Raw genomic sequence first — 18,993 nt, 5'->3', positions numbered from 1 at the left:
TTGATGATGGAGGTAGTTGCTCGACTTCCATTTGCCAAACAAGGACCCAAACACAACCACAAATTTTTTAAAAACTTTATTAAAATAATTCGTGTTTCAAAAATTGTGTTCGTATTTCAAGACGGAAATATGGCGAATGATGCAGTATATTTTGTTTAGTAATAAGATGCAGTTATAAGATATAGTTTAAAATGTAGCTTAAATAAAGCCGTGAAACATTTTAACGTTTATGTAGGAAAAAATGAAAAATTTTTTTCGATTTTTATGACATATTTTTGAGAATGGGCATGCAATAGAAATAAAACGCAAAGCGCAATTATTACAAAAAAAAAATTGTAAAATTAAGTATTCAAAGATTTGGGTTTATATAAAAATGCTTGATTTTGGTGCTTACATATCTTCGAGAACAAGCTTCGGATATATTGCCATTGTCATTAGTTCTTGAAAAAGTAACTTACATGCATATGGAATATAAATTTGTGAAATATTTGTCTTACTATTACATATAGTACATTCATAAGCATTTTTATTTATATCTGCTACACAGGATAAACCACAATTATCACAAACATGAACACGATATGCATCACTTTCTTCAAATAAACGTTCCTTTAACATTTTAGCAGATCCATGAGATATCATACAATCTCTTTCCATTTCTCCAAATCTTAAACCACCATCTCTTGATCTTCCTTCTGTTGGTTGTCTTGTAATCATAGTTAGAGGTCCTCTACTTCTGGCATGTATTTTATCTTCCACCATATGTTTTAATCTTTGATAAAATGTTGGTCCTATAAATATTTTAGATTTTAGCATTCTACCATTATGCCCATTATATAATATATCATTACCGTATTTTTCATAACCTAATCTATGTAAACGTTCCGAAATTTCTTGAACTGTAATTTTAGAAAATGGAGTTGCATCTCCTTCTCCTCCTTCAATAGCAGCTACCTTACCAGCTAAGCATTCAACTAAATGCCCGATAGTCATACGAGATGGAACTGCATGTGGGTTCATAATAATATCAGGAAATGTACCATCAGATGTAAATGGCATATCTTCCATTCTATAGGTTATACCGATTGTACCTTTTTGTCCATGCCTACTTGCAAACTTATCTCCGATTTGAGGTATTCTAACTGATCGTACTTTTACTTTAGCAAATTTATTACCTCTACTATTTGATGATAACATAACTGTATCTATAACACCATTTTCATTTGATCGTATACTTAAAGAACAATCTTTTTTATATTGTTTCATTGCGCTAGTTGTTCGAATAGTTAATGTCGGCACTTCTACATCTTCTCTAATAGTAGCACCGGCAGTACTACCATATCTATCGCTTTCTGCTCCTGATACTAATGTAGTATGTGATTGTCCTGACACTGAATTGATTCTAGATGCAGTATCACTTCCAACACTACTACTACCAGATGTATATCTTTCATTTCCATTGGGTTCAGAACCTACATCTAACATACTAGAAGTATAAGATGGACTTCCCATCACACTAGAACTACTACTAATATTATCACTACCAACTGTAGTATCATAAATATTTTTATTATTAGATGTGGTTAAAGAAGCATTAGGAATTTTTTTTTGAATTATTATATCTTCTTCATCATCAATACTTGGAGATACTTTCCCAATTATAATATCATCACCAAGAACCCGAATTCCAGGTGCTATCAAACCATCATCCTCTAATTTTGTATAATCACCTCTCTTCAATCCTTTTACTACTCTTACAGATGGTTTTTCAAACGATTCAATAATTAAACTACCTTGTTGTTTTTCTTCACTAGTATAAGTACGATAAAAAACACTTCTAAATAACCCCCGATCAATGGATGATTGATTCATGATCAAACTATCTTCTTGATTGTATCCTGTATAACACATAATTGCTACAATTGCATTTATTCCAGCTGGTAAATCTTTAAAATGTAAATATTCTGTAGCTTTTGTACATACTAATGGTTTTTGTGGATAATATAGCAAATGAGCTAACGTATCTAACCGTATATTAAAATTTGTTACATAAATTCCCATTGCTTGTTTACTCATTGCACTTTGATATGTATTACGAGGACTTTGATTATGATCACTAAATGGAATAATAGATGCACAAACACCTAGAATTAAAGATGGATGTATTTCACAGTGTGTATAATTATTATAATAACCAGTCCCAGTTTTTAAATCGTCTATAAACATACTTATCATAGTTGTTTCTTCTTCTTCACAATCTATATATTCAATAATACCTTCTTGTATAAAATAATCCCAGTTATATTTATCTGGATATTTTGTAGCATTTCTAATATGCTCTTTTGTTAGTTTTAATTTATTTTTACCTCCTACATTTTTTACTACATATAATGGTCTCATAGCTCGACCTGAATCTGTAAAAATTTTTATTTCTTTACTATTCACATCTCTAACAATTGATGCTTCTGGTGATATATCACATCTTCTTCGTAATTCGTACAAAGTTTCTATTAAGTTATCTATTTGATTAAAACAACCAACCCATTTTCCATTTAAAAATAATTTCACTTTTTCATTCAATAATTGTGGTGGTACTTCATCTAATGATTCTAGACCCCATTCTGTTAAAAATTCATATATATTATTCGTAGATGTACCAACACTTATATCACACATTAAAGATAAATTTTTTACTAAACCAACAGATTGACCTTCTGGTGTTTCAAAAGGACATATCATACCCCAATGGGTATTATGTAATTGTCTTGGTTTCGCCATTTTTCCTTCTCTACCTAATGGTGTGTTCAACCTTCTTAAATGTGATAAACATGAAGAATATGTTAATCGGTTTAACACTTGAGCTACTCCTGTTCTTATAACTTTTCCATCTTTATCCTTACCCCAATTTCCTGTAGCTAGTTGATATTGCATTCCTTGTGTTATTTGTGAACAGCTTCTTATTGCTCCAGCTACATCAAAAGGTTTGTTATTATCTATTTGTCTTTGTAATACTCTTCTTACATCTTTTGCCATCTTTCTAAAGTAAGTAGCAAAACTACTTGCCATAAGTGGACCAGCTATATCTAATCTTTTCTTTCCAAAGTGATCTCTATCATCTTCTTTAATTCTTCCTAATTCAGCTAATAATAATCTATTTATCATGTATCCAATAAAATAAGATTTTTTACTTTCAACACCGGCTCCTGTACCCATATGTGGTAATACCTCTTTACGTAACAATTCTTTTGCATATAAAATTCTTTTATCTCTTGATGCACCAACTGTTGGTCCTCTTTTTCCGATATAATCTAAGCATATATCTTGTGTAGGATAATCAATACATTCCTCTAATGTTTCTCTCATTATGTTAATCATCATTTTGTCATTAAAGTCATATACAATACGTTGTAATATATCTCTATCCGAAGTACAACCTAATGCCCTAAATAATATTCCGACTGATATTTCGGTTCTTATATATGGTAATGTAGCAACAAGTAATCCACCACTTGATCTTCCAGAACCACCACTTCTAGAACCCGATTTTGTTTTCATTTTTACAGAAAAACCAGATGTAGCTTGTGATTTTTCCATTTGAGATCGAATTTCTGCAATCCATCCAAATTTTGAAGAATGCTTTTTTTTAAATACATATATAAAATTATTTGCCATTCTTTCTTGAGCAACTAAAACTTTCTCACCACCATTAACAATAAAATAACCACCTTGATCTAAACTACACTCCCCCATATCTGAAATATCATTTTCTGGCAAGCCCTTTGTCCAACAAAACATAGATTTAAGCATAAGAGGTATTCTACCTAAATTTATACGTTCATATACAAACTTTTCTTTTAAAATTTGTTTTTTTGTAGTTTCATCAATCATATATGTACTTTGCTCTATGTCAATATATATAGCAGATGAATAAGTTAAGTTTCTTAATCTGGCTTCTTGAGGCCATAAATTTTTATTAACTAAATTCTTTTCATCAAAAAATGGTCTATCTAATGATAGCTGACCGAATTTCAAAGAATATATTATATTTGTATTTTCATCTTTATCAGGTCTATATTGTGGTTGAGGTTTTATTTCAATATGTGGATGTTCATCTATTATTTCTTGCATTCTATATTCTATAAAATCGTTATAACTTTCAATTTGTTGATTCACTAAACCATGACTCCCAAAAAAGGACCCTATAACAACCCAACTATCTTCTTCGTTGATTTGATCGTCATCATCTTTGTCACTTAGATCTTCAATGCCTGGGTCTGCAACAAGGAAAGGGGATCGCATGCATGTGTATGTTTACTGCCTTATACTTATCATGTACATATTTTTCAAAAATAAACTATGAATGGCTATACAATAGGCATGAACAAGCTATGGGGCATAGCTGGGATTCTTACCTGGCTTCATAAAATCAGGGCGGGGATACGGGTTTTCAATTTTAACATGCATTTGTTAAAATCAATGTAAAAAAAAAAAAATAATAAAGGAATACGAAATTCGTAATATATGCACAAATGTGTCCATATATATTTTGGGAGGCATTGCCTCAGTATTATATTAGTTATAGCATTAAACTGAAAAAATATATTTTTTTTTTTCATAAATATAGAACTTAAAACTAAATAATCGAATTATTGTTCTTCAATATTTATATCTACACGTAGGTATTGTTAAAATATACAATCGTATATTTTTCAATATGAAATATATCGAACTCTTTTATATATATTTTTCCAATAAGTGTTTTGCATTTATTTTTTGCAATAACATTATTCGATTGATAGAATAAAACAAAAAAAGGGTATATTTATAAATATACCATTTTATAAGTATTTTATTTTCATAATATATTATGTATGTTCATATTTTTGAAACTCAAATTAATAACATAATTTAAATATCAAATTTATGACCATCCATAGGATTATTGACAAAAAGAAAATCTATAAATTTTAATTTGAATAATAATATGTATTATATATTTATAAAACATTTAATAAATATATAGATTATAATATTATGAAAAAATAAAAAATTTCAAGGCAACAATTGGTAGTCCCTTATCACCCTACATATATCAAAAATATATATACATATATGTATGTATATAAAACGATAGTTGAAATTAATATAGAGTTAATTATAATAAGATAAATAAAAATCCTAAATAAACAAATATAAATAATAAATTGAAAAATAAAAAAATATATATATAATCATATGTAATTGCTAAGGAATAAATGAAAAAAAATTATTATGGAAAATTTGAAGGAAGCCAAAATACAACGAGCATAATATATCAAATAAATATCTTAGATATATTTTTAATTTAAAACAAATTCAGTACCAATTTTTTTTAAATTATTTAAGTATATTCACAAAATTAGGGACTGACAAAATGTATTAACATTTACAACAAAACAAATCATTTAATTTAATTTTAAATAAAATGGAAAATTTTTAATTCCTTTAAAATACGAATTTTGCATTACATATAATTTATAAACACCATAATAAATTATATTGATATATATATTTTTTAAAATAAATAGATTAAAATGATGTATTATTATTATAATCCTTTTTTATAATAAGTATATTGATTTATTATAATGGTTTATCAAAGTATTATACCCATAGTTATATGGTAGACCCTAGTTATGCATATTTGTATGTCTCAACATTTATGATATATTTGTGTGTACGTCCAATTTAGCTATATGCTTAAAACGGAAAATTTAAAAAAAATATAGCAACCTCATATATCTTGCTATGCCAAAAAATACACACCTTCAACCTTGTTTAGTATATCAAAATTGGCAGCCATTTTAAACAAGTTGGAAATTGTTACTATAATTATATACGTATTTATCGCGCTCTCATAAAGACGTACGTACATGCATAGCGAATGAACAGATTGCATATGTGTGTTTGCAGTTTGGGAAATAGTTATATAACTAATAAGTATAAAAAACAGTTTTAAAATGGATAAACAGGCATTGAAAAGACGAAATAAATTGCTCAAAAAAAACAAAGAGCGTATGGACATTTTAATGGGCATATCTAAAGGGAAGGATGCAGAAAAAAAGGAAGACAACGAACAGAAAATCGACAACAGTGATAAAAAGCAAGAAGATGAAAAATTAAAAACTTCAAACCTGGATACAATTAATGAAATAAATGCATCTTCTGCAAAAGTATCCAATTCTGACACAACAAATGATATCGACCTAAAAGAAGACCAAACAAAAGACAACGACAATAAAGAAAAGAAAAAATCAACCGAAAAAAATGATGACAAAATAAGCGAGAAAAATGGCGATAAGGCAAGTGAGAACAAATCAGATTTGAGCGAAAATAAAAATGCAAGCCAAAATTCTGACACTCTGAAAGATAAAAAAAGTAATCCTAGCAATAGTGAAAAAGATAATTTAAAAAAGGATGAAACTAATTTATCTCAAGGTAATGATAAGAAAGAAAAATCGAATTTAAAAGAAAGGCATACAAAAGAAAAAAAACATAAAGATATAGACAAAACAAATGACAATGCTAATAAGTTAAATGATAAAGATAGCAACGAGACAAAAGCAAGTGAAAATACAATGCCAATTAAAATTGATGGAAAAAAACAAATCCAATTTATTATATTAATAATATGTTCTGTATTGATAAGCCTTTTAAAGCGAAAATTTTATGACAACAAAAAAATTGTATATATTGATAAATCCTTTATAAATAAAAAGATGATTTTTCGTTTTTTGAATTCCAGATTTTTTTTAATTTTTTTTTCATTCTTATATAATTTATTATTTTCTCTTGTCGATATACGCTCATATCTTAAAAAAGAAAATATGACAATATATGAGATAGTAGAAAATATTAAAAATATAAAAAAGAAATTCAAAAATGAATCTGAAGCTTTGCTTTTTCTTTTAAATAATGGATCAACATTTTCTATTTTTTTCGTGGGTATAATAAAATCATATATATTATTCATGTTTTTAACGCATTTGTTTGATGATATATTTCATAGCTATTCTGTTTTTACATACACCCCAATTTTCCAAGAAGAAAATATCATATAATGTAAAAATGGAATACATAAAACCGAAAAATATGCATATCCATGTATTTTTCGACATAATATATGTTGATTTTATTTTTATAAACTCTAAGTAACATTTTTTTTGTTTTAAATTATTTGTTTTTTTTTAAATCCAATTGTGTGTGCATATTTTTAATGCGCATTTTCATTAAGCTAGCTAATAAAATATATACATGCCTTGTGCATGTAAATTTTTACTAAAATGGGTAAATTTACCTGAACGGTTCATATTTTATTATATATTATAGCCTATTTCATATGACTTAAAAAAACAAATGCGAAAAATATTAAAGCGTAATAAAATAAGATAAGAGTTGTATATTTATAGAAAAAAACATCACATTTGTGTAGACAAATTGTGAACAAAAATGTTAAAAAAAAGGTTAAAAAAAAGGCTAAAAAAACGACAAAAAAATACAATTTTATGCTCCTATTTTTTTCAAAATTTTTGGGCAATAGACCCATGATAAACATTAGATTTATTTCGTCTATAATTTTCGAAAACATCTTCTATGTTTGAATTATCACCCATTCCTGGCATTGGATAAAAATCAAAATTATATCCTCCCATAGCATTATCCGTTTCTTCATTCCAATTTTGAGCATTTTCAATAGCAATTTGACTAAAGCTAACATTTTTATTTTTTTTATTTTTTTTTAAAATATCATTATCATCGTTTAAAAGTTCAACCATTGAATTATCAAAAAGTTCAACAGAAGAAAATGTTGTATTAGTATCACTTGAATCATCATATTCTTTATTTTGATCAGCAGATAATTTGTCATTATTTTTCGATTTTTTATTTCCTTTTCCATCTTTTCCTCCAGTTTTCCTTTTATTTGTAGATATAAACTTTTTATAATTATCGTATGCATTCATAACTTCATTAGTATCAGAAATGTCACTACTTTCGATATCTTCATCATTTACAATATGTTTTAATTCTTCATAGAAATCGTTTATTTTTTCATTTAACTTTTGTGTCATATTTGTGGATGGTGGGGTTTGATATGTATAGGAAATTTCTATAGGTGTATAAGGAACAAGAGCTATTTGTTGTTTTTTTCCTTTTTTTGATATAAGTTTTAGTAAGGTAGCTAAAAATCCTACAGAAATATCTTCAGGGTTTTTATTATAATCATTATCTATTTCGGAATTATTAAAAAAGTTTCGATTATTATTACTTTTGTGACTGTAACCACCATCATTTGAATCTCTTATTTTTTTGTATTTATCATTTATGGAAATTTGTTTTGATTCATTATTTAAGTAAGCAGATGGTGGTGGAGCAGTAGGAGGGGGTGGAGGCGGAACACTATTATTTTGTGTAAATGTATTATTATATCTATATTTATTATTCATATTATAATCTGAACTGTTTTTATATTTATTTGTTTTTTGATTATATGAGTTATCAAACTCATTTGAATTATCAGCATATCCATTATGTTCGTTATAGTGAAAAATATTTAATAATAATTTTGTTTCGTTATGATCATTAATATTTAATTCTTTCCATTTATATACAATTTGTAATAAAACACTTATTGAATTTTGATCTTTATAATAGGCACATGTATAAACATCTTGAATCATTGGATGCATATATTTCTTAAACTCAACCATTTCTTTATTTTTATTATTTAACATTAAATTTCTTACTATTTCATGATAGATAAAAATTAAATTTAACTTATTTTTGAATGTTAAGCATTTTAATAATCTATCATAAAACCAGCTAGCTATAACTTTAGAATAATTTATTGTATGATTATCAATTTGATTACATTTACCTAATATCCAATCATTTATATCATTCATATTATTTGTTTTATTTTCTTCATAAAAATTTATAAACATATCAAATTTATTTTTATCTTTTTCTAATAGTTCATTTATATATTTATCATTTTCATAAGCAGACATATTATCACATAAATTCGGTTCGTTTGTATTATTACTTTTTATATATGTACTATAGTTTCTACTTTCCTCTTGATTTGAAATATGTTTCTGTTTATACTTGCCCCTATCGTGGTTCTCCATTATATATATCTGCTTATTCAACTGTGTGTACAAATTGGGGTTTATCCATATATTATCTATGCACACTTATCAAGTTGATTTTTTTTGTAAACAAATGGATGAGGGTTAAGACCTAGCTACCATATGCTCTATAAAATATTATTTAACTATATGGATTACTCGGACTGAGTTTATTTTTATAAAAACAATTCAATGCCAAGTAATTATGTAAACAATATGCTAACACAATTTATTGTTGCTTCGAGTTTTGTTAGCCCATTTCTACCTTCTCCTATTTTTTATTTTCAATATGGCTTTAATTCATTTTTCGAATTATTTAATTCCAACAAAAAAAATAAATAATTTCTTTTAAAAATGTATATTCATACGATGAATGGCATTGCAAAAATATTTATGCCGAAGGAGATCATCCTATGTTACTAAGTATGCAAATGCTTTCTACTTATTTTGTAATTTATTTACTGTTTAGTTTGTTTTTGTGAAATGCCAACCTGATAAAACATGGGGCTTGTTCACAAAATTTTACAATAAATGAATAACATATAATTGAAGTAGATATTCTAAAATAAAAAAAAAATAAACATCAAAGAAATTATAAAATAAAAAAAGGAATCAGGATTTTTCCCTTTATATAAATTAAGTATGCATATATTATTAGCATAATAGTCAAATTTATATATGTGCATTTGCTGCTTTCTCTTTATTTTTTTTTTTTTTTTTTTAACATATTATTACATTTATATACTTACTATGAGTATAAAATATGGATATATAAAAATTATAGTGTTAAATTATTTATTTTTTGTCATTTTAAATGATTATATATTTATATTTACAAACTCTGGGGATGCATATGTTATCCACTAATATATTTAAACATATTATTCTGTTCCTTTATTTATTTAAAAAAAAAACATCACATTAAGAAAATATATACTTATAAATATATTACCGTATTATGTTTATATATATATGACCATAGGCAACATCGAAAAATGGCATTAACTAATTATAAAGGTGTATTTTTTTATATAGAGTAAGCTGCTTGTTCATATTTTATACTACTTTGATCAAGTCAGCTATTTTTTTTTATGATAATGTAAATCTTATTTATATTACTGATTAAGTATTTGATTTTTCATTATTTATAAAACTTTTTAATTTTACAATCGTTATTTTTTTCTACTTCCTTACCCTTTTATTTATATACGTTCATACATATTATTGCGTGTTATGCATATGGCTAGTTGATATACCATGGAAAACATGCATACTTACCTATCTGAAAATATATATAATACATATATATATTGTTCATATTAAATATCTAATTAATAGACAATTTAATTGCATTTACAACTGTGTTGGGCATATACTTACTAATACAGTATTGTACCCAGTTTTTAATAACAGTAGACAAATAAAATATGATGACAATTTTTTTTTGTGGGTTTATATATTCACATATTTTATGTTGTTTTATTAAATTACAAGCTCACAATCATTGATATAAGTATATTTATTTTACCGAATGAACATCAACATGTACTCGTACTTTATACCATTTATACCATGACCATTTTGGATTGATATACTTGATCAATGCTTCTCTCAGTTTATATTCATCTACTTATTTTTATTTGTTTCTTGTATTGTTAAAAATATGTGACTTTCATTTTTTATAGCACTATTCAAAGTTGATATTTTTTGTTTTTTTTTTTTCACATGTTTGGATATATTTCCTATTTTTTAAATGCAAATATGCAAGTGCATACTAGCCAATCTTCATAATATAACATTTTCTTATTTAACTATATGTACATGCATATTTGATAGATCTATATTTTTGTTTTTGTTTTTAAAATTATGTTTACCTGTTCTATTTTTTGTATATGCACACGTTTCTCGGAACCCTTCCGACACCCCTCTCAAATTTTATCAATCTAAATAATAGTCAAAAAAAATACGTCAAGCACGTATAATAACAAATAGCATCGCAAAATAATATGGGAGAAATATATACAAATGGTGAGTCGTTCAGTTTGCCACCAAAAACGAAAATAAGTGATGGTAAAGAAAATCAGAACAACGACACAAATAATTCCACCAAACGAAATGCAAGTTACAAAGAGGATGTAATAGAAAAACGAGACCCTGATGCGATTGAAAATGGAGAGAGAAAAAAATATGACAACCGAAATAATAATGAAAACGTAGAAAACGGAAACAAATTAACTAAACCAGAGATTAAAAAAGAAACAAATTTTTTAGATAGATTTCAAAAACAATTTACAAGATCTGATAGTACAAATGATAATTTGATAAGAATAGATCAGCAAAATGAAGAATGGGATGAACAAAATAAATGGAGTTTTTCAAATCTAGTTACAAATATAAAATCGATAGTTATAAAAAATCATATATATGTCGCTAAAATATGTGGGATCCCTAATCAGCCTAATAAACCAGGTCCTGTAATAGCTATTAATATTGAGCATACAAAACAAAATCCGAATACAAATATTATAATTCAAACTCCATGTGTTTATGAAAAATATACAATAAGAGGAAAATTATTGCAACACAAAAGTTTATATCCAAACACTATTACATCTATGGTTTATGGAAATATAGGAGGTATTGGAAAAGTTATTATTTTAGGAACCCAAAGTGGATATATATTAATTTATAAAGCTGAAAGATTTGAATGTATATTAAAATTAAATTCAAAAAAATCTTTGAAAAATTATTTTAGTAAAAATACACAAAGAGATTCAATGGATGATTGGGATTATCAAAATAACATTGCAAATTATTGTAACAATCATAATGATAAATATTTTCCTGATATCTATGATGATTCTTCATCTGAAATTGAAACAGATGAAATCAAAAATGAGTCTAACGGTCTCATTGATCATAACAATTTATCTTATCAAATATCCGGTATATCCGTAAAATCCACTTTTGCAAATTTTATTCATTGGATTATTGCGGGCAATATGAAAGGCCATATTTTTATATGGGAAGTTCCGAGCGGAAATATTGTCAAAATTTTAATGCACCCAATGTATATGTTTACAAATATGAAAAATGTAACAAATCCATTGAATTCAGATTATTATAAACCTTATGATGCAAATATTAACTACAAAAAAAGGAAAAAAAAAAAAAAACATCTAAATATAGTAAAAACGAAAACATTAAAAAATTCAAATTTCCTCAACATCCCAAATTCTAATATTAGCATGAACAGTTCAGGTAAAACTGATAGCTCTAAAGAATCAAGTAGCTACAGTTTTAGTGAAAGTAGTATTAGTGATATGGAAGAAAAAAGCCAAGAAGATGAAAATGAAGAGAATTTTAGTGAATTTTCAAATGATCAATATATGACTGATTCAGATGGAAATAATTCTGAATCTTATTTAAATGATAAAATTAAAAAAACAAATATGATTGGTAATAAAAAGAATGCTTATGATAAATGTTATGTATCAGCAATTCTTGCAATTACACACAAATATGAACTTTGGGTTGGATTTGGTAATGGATATATAGCAGTATATGATTTATATGATTTTCAATTACTTTTATATACACGTATATCAAAAAAACCAATCATGGATTTAAAATATTCTAAAATATTAGAAGGTGTTCTTATATTAATTGGAAATGATTATATATCAATTTGGGATACAAAATCTTTAAAACAAATTAAAAAAATTCCAACTAGCCAAATTACTAAAAATTTATTATTATCATCAATATATATATTAGAACCACCAAATTCATGGAAAAATAAACAAGCCATATTAATTTCGGGATGTAATAATGGATCGGTATGTATAACAAGTATTAAAAAAAAAATTGATGGAGAACTTATTTTCTCCTATATTAAGACATATACAAAAAATTTTGAACCACATGTTCCTATAAGTTATATACACATTGATCCGAATATTAATGTAGCTTTTGTCGGAGATGCTAGTGGTGTAGTATTTACTGTCCCACAAATTTTAAACACTTTTAAACATGATAACGATCCTAAATGATTTGTTTTTATTATTCAAGAAAAAACATATGGTCATACATACATGCAAACATACATATGCATATGTATGCTATCAAAATATGAACATTTTAATTTCTATTATGTCGAATTTATGATACTATATAATCCAATGTCCAACCAATTTTAAATATCTCTTTTACCTTATTTACTTATCCATATTATTCATTTTTTTGTGTGCATATATATATGTGTTTTTTTTCATATCATTATGCAATTTTATTAATATATATTTTTAACCCCACCCCGCTTATATACAATCACATTGTAAATTCAATTATTCATCCATCCAATTTTATAAATAAAAACTTCAAAAAAAAAAAAATTAATTAACATTTCATTGTACAATACGTCGAATGATGTGGTTATTCTTTGTTTGCTTAAATAAAAGTAGGACTACATTTTAAATAAATTGTATAGGGACTGCAATAAACTAATCCCCTAAACATGCCTAACTATATCTAGTAACTATAGTCCACAGTTTTAAAACAATTTAATTACAATTTGTATGTAAAGGCTAACAAAATATAAAATTATGTCTAAGTACAAATAAAACAAATCAATACCATATATCGCCTCACATCAGTAAGGAAATATATACAAGATTAATTCAAAAAGCAAACATAATAAAAGAATGGGTAATTAAATTATGGCTGAAATGTATAGAGGTGCAAATGTGGCATCAAGGGATATAGCCATATTTAGTTTATTTGGAGGGAATAATCCGCTTGAGCATGTCAATACCCTATTTTTGGGTCGTTAGGAGTATGTGCTTTAATTAGATCCATTGCTGCTTTCGTTTCAAAGGTCTTGTAATTTCTGTAACTGGTAATTTCATCCATTAAATTTTTTTCATATTTTTTGAGATAATCAATATTGTAATTTTTATTATTTTCTTGCTTGATAATAAGTAATAATTTTCGAAGTTGAATTTGTCTTTTTTTTCGTTCCTTAAATGCACCTATTCTTTCTTTTGTAATATCTTTTAAATATTCATCTTTTTTATCTAAACAACGATTAAACTTAGCTTCTATTTCACTTTTAAGATCCATTTTTTTTTCTAGTTCTTCTTCCATTTTACTAACTTCAGCTTCTAAAGTATCATATTCAAATTTATACATTTTGGTTTTGCTTTTTAATTCTTTTAATCTAATTTCTAATTTATTTTTTGTCTCTATTTTCAATTTTTTTTCACTTCTTTTCATACTTAATCTTTTAGTATTATTGCATATATTCCAGTTTAATAGATCTTTCCTTTTAACTAGTGTATCCATTTCCCTTTTTATAGATTCATATGTTTCTTCTTCTTTGTTTAATATATTTTGAAGCTCATTACAATTTTCGACTAAATTATAATTTGGTACATAATCTTTTGCCCAGGTATGTTCGCCTTGGTCATATTTTTTTATCCCATCCGAATAAAGGGCCCCCTTTGAATCGAGGTAGCAAAGTTTTTTCATATTTTTTTTCCGCATTTTACTAATAGGGATAAAATTGAAATAAAGGGGGATTGATAGTTGTGCAAACGAAATTAAAAAGAAAGAATTTCACAATAAACAATATAAATTATATTAATATTTAAAACAAAAAAAAGGAAACTATATACATAAGTTAAAAATAATAGTGTCCATTAGAAGGTATTTTTTTCATAATCATTTATAGACAATCTTTGTACATTTATCAGTTTATTTATTCACCGAATTTATTTATTATAACAACGATTTTCGTACAATTTCAATGTAAAGTTAGCGATATTGACTAAAGAAAAATGTGCAAAGACATGTACACAACAATGCTATTATTTTTTATGAAATAAATTAGCATATATAATAAAAAAAAGTAAAATGGACAAATAAAATTAAACAAAGAGACGATGAAATAAGCATAAAAATGTTAACTTATTTTAGGAACATTCATCGATTTTCTACATTAATATTGCATTTATAATAATCCTACAATTAACCTTATTTTCGTGTCATATTTTATTATTATTGTTGTTAACAAGCCAATGTTGTTATTTGTGCTACTAATCTTTCTATTATTTTATTATATTTTTTTTTTAATTTTTTTTTAACCTTAAATTTTCTGAATTGTACATAATTTTTAAAGCAAAATAGCTATTTTATACACATTTTTTTCCACTTTTCTAAAATAAATAGCCATTTTAACGTAAAATAAATGTACTAGCCATGTGTTAAATATTAATTATATGGAAATATCAAGCTTCAGTAAATATAATACAATAAAGAATAAAAATTGTCTTTATTTTTATGACCAAAATTATATAACCAACATGTATGTTCATAAAAAATATGCGTATTTTATTAAAAAAATAAAAATTATATATCTCATGTGGCAACACACGAGCTTATTTTCCATTAGCCAGCCTATTCATCGATTGTGAAATGAAAAAATTAGCAAACGAATGGAAAGGAACTAAGACTATATGTTTGTAGTTTCATCTTTGGATATGCTACTTGTTACAATTTAAATAATGCATTTACCTAGGTATGCAAAAAGCATAATTAAAATGGCTATACATAATGTAATTTATTTATTTAGTTGCCTTAGGTAAAACTGTTAATAATTTGTAAAAATTATTCTTTGATATATAATTTACAATTTTCCATAATCATACATATATATATTATATCTTTTCCCATTACCCATTTATTGCCCGCATAATATTTCCCTTTTAAAATTACTACATATAAAGGGTAATTAAATTTATGCTATAAAAATTAAACAAAACTTGATTACATATAAATATCCTTTAAAAATATTTATTTTTTATTTTCCATAATTTTTATTAATTTCATTTTTGGAGTCAATATATTTTGTTATTCTTTAAAGTTTTTTTGTTTTTTTTTTAATTGTAAGCATGACTCATATATATTATTCCCTTTTAGCATTATAAATTTTAAATAAATTATTATTTTTCATACTACATCCTTATTTTCCTTTAAATTTGGCAATTCATATTTTTAACTTATGAAACTTGAATATTTTTTATTAAGCATGTGAAAGTATATTTTACTAGTCTCATTTTAAATTGGTCTAAAAGTTATTTATATTTGATTGCACTTGTTCTCATTTATGGCTTTATCAGATTTTGTTTTCGTTAAAATATCTGATATACTTCCAAAAATCAATTTTATGTGAATTTGTGAATTGCAATACCCTAACAAAAGGGAAACCTTGGTTGTATCACATATAAATAATACTCGGACAGCCACCTTTCAAACAGATCCACGTGTGCATGTGGAATGGGCATCAAAGAAAATATACCAAAGTATCCACTTATTATATATCAAAAAAATGCTATATAAATTTGTTTGATTATGTATAATGGGAATAATCAATTCTACCCCAAATAATAATATAGATGATGATTATGAAAATAATAATGTAAGATTTGTGAAAATTAAAATATGAAAAAATGTTTTATTATTCATATAATATTATCATATTTTAACTGCACAGTGCATATTATTTTATTCATAAACTTTGATATTGTTCATCTTCTCTTTTTTTCGATAGACAAGATCGTTCCAATTTAATCCCCCTATCATTAGTGTAAGCACAATAGTTTTCACTTTTCTTTAACTTTATTACATAAATTTTACATGAAATTCAGCACATTTTCATTTAAACATGTTTATATACACAATAACTTCCATATGTAGAGAACAAGCAGTGACCAATTGTATGACCTACCGCCCCAAGGACCAAATATAAATGTCCAAAGGACCTCTGTAGTTCGAAACTATGTAAATTTACGAAGAAAGACATTGCAAATTATTAATGATGGGAATAATGTTTATTTAATAAATTTTTTTTTTGACGCTCTTTATGACGTTGAAATATCAATCCATTTTTGTTGCAAAGAAGGATATACAGAAAGACGAGAATTATTGTAAGAATTAAACTGAAAAATGCATATAATACATGTACCAATAGGTTATGAAATTAGGTTTTACTTCATAGCTAGTACAAACTTTGGTCTACAACTGCTAAGAGGGATATGGCAAACTCTCTTAGGAGCACGCATATGCACATTTATATATTCCATTATATTATATTTATGTTTTACCCCGTTGTTACAATATGCAGTTACTCTCCAGGGAAATATAAAACTATTACAAAAGTATTTCCGAAAGAAATAAATCAAATGTATATAAGCCAACCCGATGAAGGAATTAACTTAAATTTATTTGATATAAACGATTTAAAATCGAAACCAAATTATGAATATATAATACCAATTTTGATAGTTCTTAAAGCTATAGGTACACCAGTACCTCAGGCCCAATATAATTATGCGTATTTAGAAGAAAAAGGCACAAAAGAAAACCAAAAATCAGCAAAAGAATATCGAATTGTTCTTTATAGGCAAAAAATACAATTTGCAAATAAATATTTTGAGGTTCAAGAGATTTTTGGAATTGAAAAATCAAATACTCCCCAGCCCAACCCAGTTGATGCTTCTCTCTCTGGAAAGTAATATTTAATTCGTTGAAACGGGTTTATGATAATATATGTATAACTACACATGTATACATTGCACATATCACTCTGATTTATTTTTTTTAGAGAATGCGTAATTTGCCTTACAGAAGAACGAAACACTGCTATATTGCCATGTAGGCATATGTGTCTTTGCAATACGGTAATTTAAATATGTTTTAAATTTATATATGCTGTTATATTTACATGAAAAGGGGTTATGCACCTTTTTAATACACACCTAATATTTGATATCGAAATAATTATTAGTTGTTCATGCCAAATATGTAATATATGTAAATATTATCAAACATATTAACATTTTTTTTACTATTATTTTTTTTTAAAGTGTGCTAATATTGTTAGGATGCAAAACACAAAATGCCCTATTTGTAGGCAAGGTAATGTTAAATATTTTTATATATATTATAATTATTTAAAAAAAATATATAGCTGTAAAGATTATATTCGTATGTATATATTGTTTGATAAGTTAAAAAAACAAAATAAATAGTGTGAGGATATAAAAATTATACCAATTTTTTTTTATTTATACATTTTCAATTAATGTTTTACACATATAGATGTTAAGGGATTGCTGCAAATTGCAGTTGACAACAAAAAGGGATTACCTATTGAATAAAGAGAGAGATGGGATGATATTCCTTTTTTATCATATATAAGTTTGAAGCAATTAAAATAATGGATATTTCTACAATACAAATATATGTAGGCACCTTTTTCCTTTTCTTTGATTTTTTATTTATTCCTATATATTTTATTATTATTATTATTGTTTTATTAATATGCAATTTTTAAATATATGATAATTATTTATTTTTTTTTTTTCAATACCTACTTTTACCGCAACACTAATAATGATAAAAAAAATGTGTTATATAACAATTTGATAAATAATAAAAATGTAAAATAAAATTTTTACAATAATTGTATATAATAAAGTAAATTATTATATTATTTCAAGTCATATTCCTATTTAATATTTTTAAGGGGAAAAATGTAAAAGCGCTGAAATAAATTATTACGCATGCATATTATTATATATGACCAAAGGCCTATTACATTTTATATATAAAATCGTTGATTTATGTAAATAAAATATATTATTATATTAATATATATTTTAGGATTATAAATTATAATTAATTTGAATGTTCTCAAAAAAATTATAATTGTGTTTGTTTTGTTAGGTTATATATATATTTGGCTATTTATGATTGTATGCATATA

The 18,993-nt window shown here is 25.4% G+C and overlaps 6 protein-coding genes across 6 annotated transcripts; 3 read left to right on the top strand and 3 right to left on the bottom strand.

The window, feature by feature from the left end:
• Nucleotides 1–390: 390 nt before the first annotated feature.
• On the bottom strand, nucleotides 391–4,464 carry PCHAS_0314500 (DNA-directed RNA polymerase II subunit RPB2, putative; the record flags this gene model as incomplete). Its single annotated transcript, XM_016799907.1, has 2 exons — nucleotides 391–4,274; nucleotides 4,413–4,464. The coding sequence occupies 2 exons, from the start codon at nucleotides 4,462–4,464 to the stop codon at nucleotides 391–393; spliced, it is 3,936 nt and encodes a 1,311-aa protein (XP_016653217.1).
• Nucleotides 4,465–5,999: 1,535 nt separating this feature from the next.
• Nucleotides 6,000–7,100, top strand: PCHAS_0314400 (conserved Plasmodium protein, unknown function; the record flags this gene model as incomplete). The annotated part of the gene is made up of 1 exon (XM_740446.1): nucleotides 6,000–7,100. One exon carries the CDS (start codon nucleotides 6,000–6,002, stop codon nucleotides 7,098–7,100), a length of 1,101 nt encoding a protein of 366 aa, XP_745539.1.
• Nucleotides 7,101–7,559: 459 nt separating this feature from the next.
• On the bottom strand, nucleotides 7,560–9,167 carry PCHAS_0314300 (conserved Plasmodium protein, unknown function; the record flags this gene model as incomplete). Its single annotated transcript, XM_740445.2, has 1 exon — nucleotides 7,560–9,167. One exon carries the CDS (start codon nucleotides 9,165–9,167, stop codon nucleotides 7,560–7,562), a length of 1,608 nt encoding a protein of 535 aa, XP_745538.2.
• Nucleotides 9,168–11,173: 2,006 nt separating this feature from the next.
• PCHAS_0314200 (conserved Plasmodium protein, unknown function) lies at nucleotides 11,174–13,219 on the top strand (the record flags this gene model as incomplete). Its single annotated transcript, XM_739181.2, has 1 exon — nucleotides 11,174–13,219. The coding sequence occupies one exon, from the start codon at nucleotides 11,174–11,176 to the stop codon at nucleotides 13,217–13,219; it is 2,046 nt and encodes a 681-aa protein (XP_744274.2).
• A 754-nt stretch (nucleotides 13,220–13,973) lies between these two features.
• PCHAS_0314100 (conserved Plasmodium protein, unknown function) lies at nucleotides 13,974–14,711 on the bottom strand (the record flags this gene model as incomplete). Its single annotated transcript, XM_739180.1, has 1 exon — nucleotides 13,974–14,711. One exon carries the CDS (start codon nucleotides 14,709–14,711, stop codon nucleotides 13,974–13,976), a length of 738 nt encoding a protein of 245 aa, XP_744273.1.
• A 1,873-nt stretch (nucleotides 14,712–16,584) lies between these two features.
• On the top strand, nucleotides 16,585–18,385 carry PCHAS_0314000 (RING zinc finger protein, putative; the record flags this gene model as incomplete). Its single annotated transcript, XM_016799905.1, has 7 exons — nucleotides 16,585–16,644; nucleotides 16,777–16,812; nucleotides 16,923–17,152; nucleotides 17,350–17,736; nucleotides 17,830–17,905; nucleotides 18,092–18,143; nucleotides 18,327–18,385. 7 exons carry the CDS (start codon nucleotides 16,585–16,587, stop codon nucleotides 18,383–18,385), a joined length of 900 nt encoding a protein of 299 aa, XP_016653216.1.
• Between the last annotated feature and the right edge of the window lie 608 nt (nucleotides 18,386–18,993).

This window comes from Plasmodium chabaudi, assembly GCF_900002335.3.
Source record: "Plasmodium chabaudi chabaudi strain AS genome assembly, chromosome: 3".
Classification (NCBI taxonomy): Eukaryota; Apicomplexa; class Aconoidasida; order Haemosporida; family Plasmodiidae; genus Plasmodium; species Plasmodium chabaudi.
This window is presented reverse-complemented; position numbering and strand designations above follow the sequence as displayed.